At 49.8% G+C, this 12,384-nt stretch overlaps 1 protein-coding gene across 1 annotated transcript; it reads right to left on the bottom strand.

The window, feature by feature from the left end:
- Window positions 1-482: 482 nt before the first annotated feature.
- Window positions 483-11,199, bottom strand: RHOU (ras homolog family member U). The gene is made up of 3 exons (XM_031460839.2): window positions 10,672-11,199; window positions 8,982-9,040; window positions 483-3,832 (listed from the first exon to the last, which is right to left on the bottom strand). Exons 1-3 carry the CDS (start codon window positions 10,922-10,924, stop codon window positions 3,377-3,379), a joined length of 768 nt encoding a protein of 255 aa, XP_031316699.2. The 5' UTR covers window positions 10,925-11,199; the 3' UTR covers window positions 483-3,376.
- Between the last annotated feature and the right edge of the window lie 1,185 nt (window positions 11,200-12,384).

The following is a 12,384-nucleotide window of genomic DNA, read 5'->3' as shown; positions in this document are numbered from 1 at the left end:
CCCCGCGGAGGCAAGGAGCCCTGAGCCCTGCTGGTCTTCACTGTAAAGCTGGTGGGACCCGCGGTGCCTCCCACGGCCACGACACATCTTGGATGTTTGCCCTACGCGCGCACTTGTGCACGCGTTCAGGACTCCAACAGCCCGGTGAGAAAGGCAGTGCTGCCTAGGTGCGAGGGAACCAGGGCTCATCTAGTGACCTCCCAGTCTCATCACACGCTCAGTGCTTCTCTGGGCCTGGGCTTCCAGCTCCAAGAGCAGGGCTTCTCCCAACACCCAGGGGCCCCAGCACATGGCCCCTTACAGGTGCAGAGTCAGAGGGCGCTTATGTCAGACGGAACCCCAGAATTCTCAAAACCCCACACTGAACAGGTGTTTAATGCTGGTTGGGGACGCGTTCCCAGGGCACTTCTGGGGGTCTGCCTCTCCGCGTGGCTGAACTTCTATTCGCTCCCAAAGAAATTCTTCGGCAGAAAAGGCAAGTGCAGCTATATCAGAATTTATTTCATAACACCTCATTTATAGCATTTTCAAGGACAGCGTTCGGCTCAACATCATTTACTCCTGAAAACAGAAAAGTACAACTTGGTAAGGCACCAGGTAGAGACGGTCCGGAGAGGAGACCCTCCCTTGTTTGGGCTTGTGTAAGAGCTGGGTGGTTTCTCTTAAGTCTGTCAAGCACCGAGAATGACATTACAAAAGGCTCATTTCCACAGACACAGGAAGAAGAGGTAACAGTCTTACAGCATACTGTGTGTGTAAGTTGTGTGAGTGGCTTACACTGCAGGAGTCATGCTGAAGTGGTGCTCCCTACGGCGCAACTCTTGTAAAATCTCTGCGATACCAAGCTGTAAATTTAACAACGTCTGAGCTTTGAAGTCGATCCAATTTATATTTAACTCAAACACATACTTTTCAAAACTCTTCTGCCCAAATCTCTAATTTCACCAAGAAAAATGGAGGGAAACCTCAAGTACAATCGTACCTTTACAATTCCATAAATTTGGCAACATTAAAAACTGTTGCATTTAAACGTCAACCTTCTAGGTTTTTTGTGTTAATGGTACAGGCTGTATCAAGATGGGTTAAAAATAAAACACTTGAGTAAAGCTCACAGGCATTCTTCACTGACCACTGTCCACCAGCGGCCCTAAAGGCAGAGAGCGCCAAGGGACCCTCTCAAGGGGACCAGGAGTGGCCTCCAGACACTGTCACATGCATAAATTTTCTTTCAAGTTTTGTGTTCTATCTTAAAAGTTAATTTGCATTGTACTTCATGACATTTGGTTTCATATAAAAATACTGTTTGAAATGACTTACCAGTCTGATAACTCCCCCTCACCCCCACCGTCCACACTGGGGCAGCCAGAGCCCAGGCTGGGAAGCCCCCAGGTCAGTGAGCCAGGCACCAAGCTTCGAATCCATTTCATTCATTCATTCTGTTTGGGGCATTTCCACAAATGAAGTCATTTTATTCACTCAGGTTGTAACTAAACTTCAGGAAACTATGACTGATCTCAATTTCAATGTATTGAAAAATAAATAGTAAACAGTATGCATTTTAGTTCTTAAACAAGGAAATTAGTTAATTTTATTGACTAACAGAAATAAAAGAAGCCCCTAAAGTATGACCCGATCATTTACTTTTTTCTACAAAGAAACACAAATTGGATTGTGTGTATACATATGTATGGGCCACACAAGACCCACAGAAAGATAAACTCTGTCGGCTGGCTCTACGGAGACCTCCCTAGTTACTGACCGATTTTGGTAGGTCTGCCTCACCCACTGTAAGCCTGACATTACAATCCAATCCCTCAGGGCACCTTCTGGCATCTCAGAAGCTCACCCATCACAGGGTAAAACTCTTCTCCTGATACGGCACTTTTTTCCTCTAGAACATTAAGCCCTAAAAACTGCCACCTGGAAGAACACGAATGTCTCGCAAATACATGATTTTCAGACTGTTCCACAGTAAGGAAACAGCTGAGCAGGGGAGCAATGGTCCCCACAGACAGCAGACCCCGTGACCCTTCGGACACACAGCGCTGGCCTCTGCGGCCACTTCCCTGAAAGGCAACTGTGGATTTAACTGGTCGTTTCAACAGGTTTCAAGAGATATTCATTTTAAACCAGGTTCTGAGAGCTGTTCTTGTTTTGTTTTAACATGGTCTCAAAAACACGTTGAGACAGACTTAAAATCCTAGGTAAGGTATAATCAAAAAGAGGTCTATTCGAAAAAGTGTTCATAAAAAGAGGCAGCCGAGCTTCCCTCACATCTGTGTTCATGGCCATGCTTTTTCCCATTAACTGTTTAAAAGTCTGAGTCAGCAGCAAACACAGCCATATATGTATAATATATACATCCGTGTTTGTGTGTGTATACAAAGTACATTTTGGCTGACTTTAAAAAAAAAAAAGTATATTTTGTGACCCACAAGTATCTGCTTGCTACAGGCCTTTCAAGAGTGTTCGCCTCCCTGCAGACGGGACAACTGAAGTACAGACGTTTAAAAACCCTCCAGACTGGTGCTCCCGAGGGCTCTGATCACCAGAGGTGCACGCAGTTTGGTTCACGTGTACTGACAGCAAATATCACGCTCTGATCCCAACGTGAATACCTCCCTAAAGAAAACAGAGCTTCTGTCACTTGCTACACTCCACATGGCACTCTGCTTATATGGTTTCAGCACAACTGGACTCAGGGTGAAAAAATCCTAATCAACAATTTTTCCTTTTGGGTCTACACAGTGCCACCGAGTTAGTGGGATGTGGGTTTCTGTTGTTGCTGTTGGTTGTTTTTAAATCTTAAGCAACTGGGTATAAGGTTATAACAAAAGTGAGGTTTTATAGGCAGAGGTCTCTCATTTTTTTCTCAGATATTTTTTGCTCCTTAGAAAAAAAGCGGGGGAAAAGTATGAGGTTTCAAAGCTAAGAGTTATTCCTACCATAGCTGGCCTGGTGCGTAAGCACAGTGCACTGAGCAGCCCTCAGGCAGGGGACAGCACCCACACCACGTCCCCTTTGTTCTGTACATCAACACGTAGCAAAATTTCACTCTTAACACCCCGATTTGAGGTGTCTTTCTCTTATTAGATATAAATTAATCCAAAGGTCTAATGAGTTCTAAATTGCCAGAGTCCTGAAAAATGCTTAACTTACTTCAACGCAGCTTGCATAAGTATCTCATCCCTAAACTCAAACAAGCAAGGAGGAAATCAAAGGCAAGGGCGGGGCGGGTGAGTGGGAGCCCCTCCCGCGGTGCACCCGCGCACGCGTCCTCCGCACGGGTTCTACACGGTAAAAGGAGTCGTTTCAGCTAATACAGCCCCTCGCGTGACTCCATCGGAAAACGGCCCGTCGGGGCCGCCCGCCGGCATCACACGAAACAGCAGTACTTCTTCCACCACGACTTGGACAGGTTCTTCATTTTGTCCGGAGTCCGGCTTTTGGACTTCTTCGGCTGCTGCTGCGTGTCCGAGTACTGAATGCCGGCCACGATGGCCGCGTCGAAGACCTCTTTGAGGTTTTTCTGAGTCAAGGCCGAACACTCGACGTAGGAGGCGGCTTTGATCTCCTCGGCACACAGCTTCGCCGCCTCCTCCGGCACCGGCTTCTCTTTGCACTTGTCCAGCTCAATGAGGACTTTGACATCTTCTCTGAGGTCCGACTGTGTCCCAACTAGGATGATGGGGGCCCTGGGACAGTGGCACCGAATCTCTGGCACCCACTTCTCGCAGACGTTCTGGAAGGAGGAGGGGCTGACGACGCTGAAGCACAGGAGGAAGATGTCGGCGTTCGTGTAGCACAGAGGCCGGAGCTTGTCAAACTCATCCTGTAACCAGTCCAAGCATCCAAAGGTTACCTTGGAAATCCATTCTCATCAGCAAAAAGACCATTGTAACATTTTTCTGCAAAAGGTCTGGCAGGTAGTAGAAGGCCTGCTAGTTCTGGAAGTTTAAGAGCCTGTGTCTTAGAAAGGACTCTGCTGCCAAGCGGGGCCACGCTCCCAGCCCCACGAAATCTGCCAAATGTGCTCAATGTTTTCCTCCATGCTCATGACCTACTCACAATTTATCACAGAAAAAGTACTGAAAGTAGACTGATTTAAACATTAAAATTTACTTTCCCTAGCCTTCAGCCCAGAGGCTGAACCCAGACTTACTCTTTTCAACTCTGGTACTTAGCTGTGCTTTTAAAATGTAGGCAGTATCCTTACGGATCCTCAGGGCTCCACCTGACCTCAGCGAACCCCAGCCTACTAACACAGCTCCTCTCCGTAGGACCCAGCCCTGCCCATCCTCACGACAGCTGTGAGTAATGCTTGTGCCACCCCATCTGCGTTGTGCACACCCAGCGCACACTCAGGGCACACACGGTGCAGAGGGTCCTGTGAATCAGACGCAGGACTGGTGTTGAGGACCTGGGGTAGGTCACTCCCACAAGGAACCCCGAGAACGTGCGTCTCTCAGTGTCACTTCCAACACTGGTTCACACATTCTCGTGCTTGCTGGACATAACATCTTTTCTTCTTGCTTTATCTCCTTTTTCTCCCTCCTGCCTTTTCTCTTACTTGCCCTTCCCTTTTTTCCCTCCAGTAATCCCAGAGGCCTCCATGCATGATGCTTTGGAAAGATAAAGGACCAGACAAAGGGCCTACCCACCCTACTTCTGAGATACAGAGAACTGGATGGCGTAAGTCAGGGGCTGTTAAACAAACCAGCCATCGCGCCGCTGAATGCTGTGCTGTGGTCATTCACTTAACAGAGATGCACGCAGGGCACCAGGCAGTGTCCAGTCCAAGGGGATATGGCTGGGTACATGGTCTCAGCCCTTGTAGGCACATCTGTCTCCAAATCAGCATTTCTTCATATCAAACACCCTGTAGTTCCCTGAAGAAGCACCATCTTTAGCTAACTGAAAGCTTCCACTCAGCTGTCTCGTAGGAACACATTTACATCATCTCATTCCTATTTAAAATTTCTATCTGTGGGTGCCAACCATCCTCAGATGTAATGTGATGGATCATTTCCCAGTGGCAAGACAAAAGTAAATATCAGCCCGGTTTTTCTTTCTCAATTGCAGGCTCATTATTTACAAACTACTATTTACACGCACATCACAGTGCATCTGTGGTCTTTTTCTAGGTATAAAGGGAACCTCGATCTTTTTATCTGAGTGCACTTTCTTCATGTGAGGCTCCATATGTCAGCTGTGGGGCAACAACCAAGTAACAATATTGAAGTTGACCAGCTGAGACGCTCAGGAATGAATACGGCGTCTCAGAATGTCATTGCCACTTCTCTGTCTTCTATAAAGTTGAAAAAAAAAAAAAAAAAGACTTGAGTTTCTCAGTGCCAACTTTGTGCTGAAAGAATAAACAAAGAAACTCAACCAGGTGGACCACCGCCCGGCCCTGAAGATCTTTTAATGAAACGTTCCCTCTGTTCTCAGAGGCCTTAAAGGAAGAAGCCCAAAACTGAGGCCAGTGTAAAGTCAGCTCCCTCGGGCGCTGCACCCCGTTGCTGGAAGGCACTCCTGCTTGGCCGTGCCCTGGAATCTGGGGTTGCATTACCAATCAAAAGAAAGGCAAGCACAGGGCCAGGCCTGGTGACAGGGCTTTGGAAATCTGGCTCCACAGACCTCTCCTCTTGGGGTTCTGGCTAAGGGACTCGGGAAGCAAAGCAGAAATTAAACCCTCCTGCTCATCGCCTGACCAGAAACCTTAGATATTTGCTGAAATAAATGCAACACACACACACGTGACAAGGCCAGCTGGAATGTACCCTCAAGGAAATGTGTTCTGAGGCCCAGAGATTTGCAGGCAATTTCCAAGGCATTGTAGGGATTCAGTTCAGGGCAGGACGGGACTGACAGGCAACTGGAGAGCCGTCTTGGTCAACCTGCAGCCTGATATGTGTGTATATATATATTTTTTTTAGTATAAAGATTTTTCTCCAGTGCCTCATGAAGAACTCCCAGCCGCAACTGGCAATGCCACAGCGAGCTCCTGTTTCAGGGGTACTGCTTTCTCCTCAGCAAAGGTATGTTTCTTAAAGTCCTCAGTCTGATCGATTTTCACTTGAGTAAGACTGTAAGTCCAAGGTTAAAAACTCCTTTTAACAACCTGGATACTCACTTAGCCCCCTAACAAGAAAACTCAAAGGCATGAGAAGCCATCTCTAGTTATTTCCCAGACAGGGCAGCTCTAATTCTTGCTCTCAGCTTCTATGTGAAACTTGTGTTTGGTCCCCAGGCTACGGCTACCTGTGCTCCCATTCTCCAGGGAGTTTGGCCTGGAGGTCACGAGAGTCACTCTAACCCCTCGGGGCTACCGTGAAGACTGCCTGGAGGAGGAGTTCCACGGGCTGTGACAAGGCCAAGGAAACATGGCAAGTGTCAGATCTGGTCTCTTACAAGGCAGTTTATCAGCTCTGGAGTAGTGAGGGCAGAAAAAGACCACCACCTTGACCAGCTCTGCTAATTAATGGTCAAAACAAACACTGACTGATACTTGGGAAGCAAGGGGAAAAAAAAAAAAAAACTGACTTCATCTTACCAGTTGTGTATCTTTTATAAACAGTTCTTGAAGTTGGTTTTCTACAGATCTGTAGATGGTGGCCTCACTAATTACACAAAAAGGCCTACTTTACTAACCAGGACAACAGTTAAGTAATAAGGTGAGTCTGAGAAGGAGGATACAGCTCAGTGGTAGAGTGCCTGCTTAGCATTTACAAGGTCCTGGGTTCAATCCCCAGTCCCTCCACCAAAAATAAATAAATAGACCTAGTTACCTTTCCCACACACACACACACACACACAAAATACAGTGAATCTCAATGAAAACACTGCTGGGAGAACACAAGAATAATTTCCAAATAGACTAAAGTTTCCCAACTTGCACCCAAACCTTTCTACTTCCCTAATTATAAACCTTTTTCATGAAAATATTTCTAAAATGATTCTCAAGATTCCTTGACTTTGAAGCAGACCACACTAAGGAAAAGTCAGACTCTTCCTGGATAACTTGGGATCACTTCTACGAAGTCTTCCTGGGAGAAGTCCTCCTTTTCTCTTTTAAAACTGCCCAGAGGTTTCCCTCCCAGGTTCCCCCATCCTGCACCTCGAGCCGACCTCGCCTTCCTCCTTCTGTAACATCACCGGCTTCCTTCACGAACTCTACTGACTGGTTTGTCTTCCCCACAGACTGTGAGTCTGTTAAGGGGCAGGCCCGTGATTTCAGCTTGCATCTGCCAGGACCCAGCACTCTATTCGTTTATGGATCCATTCTACAAACTGTGATTCAGCCCCACTAGGTGCCAGGCACCATGCGGGCACGAGCCCGGGAACCCCAGCCCGGGAAGCTGTGTCTGCCAGAACCGGCACCTAACAGGCGAGCCGAGTGGCGGGCAGGCGTGTGCACTCGGCTGCGTGCTCCTCCCTGAAGGCTCCCAGGTGAGCGCGCCTTTTGCTTTCTTGTGTTTTCCTGCCTTCTGTCTTATTCTCAGGCTCTGCTGCCACCACTTCTTGCTTCAGTGGGGACGCCTCTGTTTACTGACGTGCTACGAAATCCTCATTTTAAAGATCAGAAAATCTGACTCTAGGTAGGAAAAACATTCTCACTTTATACACAGAAATTAAGCTTTAGTTATAAATAGCAGCAGGGCATTCAGCAAGATTAAATATTAGAAGAGCCTGTGTTCTTTGATTTTTGTTTTCCATAGGCAATAAAATACAGACTGTTTTTTTCTGCTCCCGGTGGGAAGCTGAGGAGCCCAGCAGAAGGGAAAGAGAGAACAGAAGAGACTGGGCTATGTCGCCTGCCACCGTGGCCACCGCCAAACTGGCATCAGCTGGGGATCGGGGCTACCTGGCCTTGTCACCTAGAGGTTTGGGGAAAAAGAAAAAAAAAAAAAAAACCCTGAATTTGCTGTCTGGAGCAGGTGAGTGACTTGGAAGCCCTGTTTCAGGTGAGGCACTTGGGGACGCTGGAAAGCCAGCTTCTTCTTAAATATAGACAGTCATGTGACAACACCTCAGAAATGAAGTGGGCACTTTTACCTGCCTACAAAGTCCCCCAGCACTTTCTCAAACTCTAGCAAGTACTGGAGAGACTACACACTTATTAACTGTCACTCTGGCAAACTCAAGAGGCAATGCTTCTGACAGGGCACAGCTAGACTTTGTGATGTGAGCACTGTGTCAGGGGACGGGGGTCCCCCAGCTCTCTGGGGGGCCCCAAAGGGGACCCCACACCATATCCTTCCTCTCCATCACTCCTTAGCTGTTTCCCCCAAGTACTCAGCCCTCAAGACAAGAATAAATATTCACAATTCAGAAAGACAAAGTCCCAGTTCATTTATTCCCCCAGCTTGAAACAGCTTCAACCGCTGTATCTCTGTTTCAAGGGATGTGGGTGGCCCTCATGAGTCCAACCACACATAGGGAGGGAAACATTAACACTTACTGACAAAAACTCCATACTTTTCCTTAAGTAAATTTCTTATGTATTTCTTGTTGACCTTTAATAAAGTGATTCTATCACCAACTTACTTTGAGAAATGATTACAAAGCATCACTGATAATTTTTAATAAAAACCAGAAAGTAAATAAGATCAGAAACTCCCATAAGATAAGAAATGCTCTTACACTGTCGTCTCCTGTCCTGCCCACAGAAAGCTGGGCCAAACCCTGTTTTATTAGTGCAGAGCTATCTCCCCCCACCCCCACCCTCTGAGAGGGGCCAAAGGCAGGCATGGGGCTTTAGCATGTCCCAGTTATGGGAGAGTTATTTGAAGGCCTTTAAAAGGCCATTTCCAGGGGGGAGAGCATAGCTCAAGTGGTAGAGCAGGTGCTTAGCATACACAAGGTCCTGGGTTCAATCCCCAGTACCTCCTCTAAAAATAAATAAGTAAACCTAATTACACACCCCGCCCTCCCAAAAACTAAAAAGCCATTTGTTTGCCCAGCGATGTGATACTGACCTGTCCTGCAGTGTCACAGAGCTGGAGTCTCACAGGCCGCCCATCCACGGACACCACAGCTTAAAAATAAGACCAAAACTGTCAGGGGGGTGTCTTCTAACCCTTTTCAGAAGAATAATAGTTTTCACTTGCACGGCAAGTTCTCACTCCAAACCCTTCAGCCCCTATCCTAGGTCCCCTAGTGACTTCAAGACTTGCCTAAAACAAGGAGGCCCCGTGGAGGCATTTTTGTATACAAACCCTCAGGGCCAGCACTTCACTCCACTGCCACAGAGGAGCAAAGCCCAGAGCCTCTGCTGGCACCCCAGAAGGGCTATTCTCCCAGCCCCAGATTTATTTTCCTGTCGCACTTGTTTCAAAAAACCTAAAAACAACATGGTGGGGCGGGGGGTTGTAAATGGGAACCAATCTTGCACTTTTAAGTCAGTGGAAAATCTCAAAAATAATTTTGCTTTCCCCTTGGTAAAAGTTCCACGACTTCGGGGTTTATCATAAAAGTGTAGCTTGTTTTGAGAACATGTACAAACACAGGCTGCCCGCATTGTCCTGTTTATAAAAGAGAGCACTGCTTATCTCTCCATGTCAGCTCAAAGAGAGGATTAAAAAAGAAAAAGGGAAGGAAAGAAAGTCATGCCCATCTTTCCACTGGGAAGGGGGTATCTGGGGAGGGGTCTGCACCAGGGCACTGCCTGGAGGTTTCTGTTTGAATAAAGAACTCAGTTTTGTCTCAATACAACTTTCTGAATTGTTTATAAATGTTTATACTAGTCAGCTGGGAGGGGAAAAAAGGAAAGAAAAAAACCAGTATCGTTTAGGTGAGAAACCCACAAGCACTGCACTGCTTTAACCTAGGGTGCCTTCCTGGTGGATGAAACCAAGTCCATGCCATCATAACTTTCTAGAAGATCAAAAAGCTGCTGCTGCTGCTTCTTTTTAAGAACAAGAAAGAGTAAGTGTTTCATACTAGCTTTTGTGGATTTTAACTTTTTCTTAAATTTCAAAAAGACTTGAAAAGTCGAGATTAAGGATTCCTTTGATTTTTGTATTGACCAAACCAAACAGCATAGCGCCCCACATATGAGTCTTAAGTAGGCTAAAGAGATACTGAAAAGATACAAAAAATCAGAAACAGAGCCAATGGGGGAGGTGGAAGTGGGGGCAGGGGAGGCGGTGAGGCTCAAAGGAAAGAAACCGTGTTTACTCTCCAGGTTTAATCCAAACCTAAGCCTTCACCAGTGCCTTTAGTACCATTTTCACTAAAACAACTATCTTCCTTCGTCTCCGCAGCTTTTTAAAGTGGAGACGCCCCCAGTGAGGGGAGTCGCCAAAAGGAAGGGTCCGACCCTCGGGGCCACAGGTAATGGCACCTGCGCGTCACCTTCCGACCGAAACTCGGCAGCGGCGCCAGCAACGTCGACCTGACGCAGCTACTCTACGCAGGAAACTGACCAGGCCACCGGAGCCCGACCTGGCAGACCCGCGCCGTCTGTTCCTGAAATGCGAGGCACCCGCCGCTCCTCGTGCCCGGGTTAGGGCTCCCCCGCCCCCCGCGGTCCCGCGGTCTGCCCCGCGCGGCCCCGACCCCGAGCCCGAGCAAGGTCCCCGCGCCGCACTCGGTCCGCTTCCCAGCTGGGGCTTCCCCTTGGGCCCCGCGTCCCCCGCGCCTCGGCGCCCCCCGGGCCCGGCTCACCCGAGAAGTTGTCGAAGGCGGTGGGGATGTACTCGGTGGGGTAGCCGTTGGTGGTGTAGCTCACCACCAGGCTCGTCTTGCCCACCGCGCCGTCGCCGACCAGCACGCACTTGACGCCGCGCCCCTCGGCGCCGCCCGCGCGCCCCCGGCCCCCCGGCGCCCCGGGCCCGCGCCCCCCGCGCTCCCGGCGGGGCGGCACGGGCGGCGCCTCGCAGCGGCCGGGGAACGAGGGGTCCCCCTGCTGCGGGGGCATCGGTCCGCGCTCGGACGTGCGCGCGGTGAGCGGGGCCGGCCGACCGCTCCTCCGACCCGCGCCCGCTGAGGGAGGAGCTGTCACCGACCCGAGAGCCGCGGCTCCGGGCCGCGCGGCTCCAAACAAAGGCGGCCGGGGTGGGTCGCGGCTTGGGCTCGGGCAGCGCCGCCCGCTCTGCTTTCGCGCGGCCAAAGACTGCGGGCCGAGCGCCGCGGAGCCCGGGCTCTCTGTCTCCTCCCGGCTTCCCGGCGACACGGCGCGTGGGGGGCGGGCGCCGAGGGGAAGGAGGCGGGTCCGGCCGGCCGCTCGGTCCCCACACCGAGGCCACAGCGCCCCCCGCCTGCGCGCGGGGCCCCTGCACCCTGCGGGCCGCGCAGGGGACGGAGATCGCGGCCCCTGGCCAGAGTCCCCGATACCCGCCGGGGGGACCCTGGACGCCCGCCTGGGGGCGGTGCCTGCGGGCGGGGCTGGCCGAGGGCGGTGTCCTTCCCGGCGCCAGAGACTGACGCCACCGCCGACCGGCCCGCGCGGTTCCGCCCTCCTGCGCCCACGCGGCCGGGCGGCCGGAGCTCCTCCCGTTCCCTCGCCCCTCGCCCCCTCCTCCCCTGCTCGGTCCCAGCCTCGCCGGCCGCAGCGCCCCACCCAAGGGAAGAAATGAGGGGTCTTAGGGACACGTCGTCTGAAGGAGGCTGAATTAACAGGCAACTTTTTTTTTTAAGGTCTAATTGCAGTCCGTCGTGTGATTTTTTTTTTCTTTTAAAATAATGCATTCGCATATCTTTTGGGAGCAAAAGAATGCCAGGTCCATTGTTAATGTTCATTTGACTTTCTCTTTGGCATGCCGTGAACCAGTAAATTTCTTTACAGCCCCAATTCCTTCATTTACTTAAATGTAATTCGGTGACAGTATTATCCCGGGGGAGGAAAATCCATTTTTCTCTGACTCCTTCCTCCTGCGTGTAGTCAGCAACCCATCCAGAAAAACAGGGAAGCCTTTCTGGGCCTAATCACAGGACACAAAGGTCCCTCGGGGTTTACAGCGTGGTGTGAGAAGAAGCACGTGCTATTAACATGAAGAGCGAGCCTATTAATAATAAAAATTGCAGTAGTTGATAAGCATTGAGGATTTACGATGTGCCAGACGTTGTGGGAAGCACTCGACATGAACTAATCCCTTTATTATTTCTTATACCGTCCCATTTTATGAGTGTAAAATGAGAAAATCTGAGGCACGGAGGTGTTAAATAAAATGCTCAGGTTCCACAAGCTAGGAAGTGGCAGTGCCAGGATTCAGATAGTCTAGCTCCAGCACCTGAGCTCTTAATCAGTGTCCTGAAAGCAAAAATAAGCCAGTGCAACAAACTCAGACCTGGAAATATGGCCATGGTTGGAATGCTGAGGAACGTTTATCGAGAGGCTAGATGTTTGAATCCAGGGCCCCTCACTTGCAAAACACCTCT

This window comes from Camelus dromedarius, chromosome 8 (genome assembly GCF_036321535.1).
Source record: "Camelus dromedarius isolate mCamDro1 chromosome 8, mCamDro1.pat, whole genome shotgun sequence".
Lineage (NCBI taxonomy): Eukaryota > Metazoa > Chordata > Mammalia > Artiodactyla > Camelidae > Camelus > Camelus dromedarius.
This window is presented reverse-complemented; position numbering and strand designations above follow the sequence as displayed.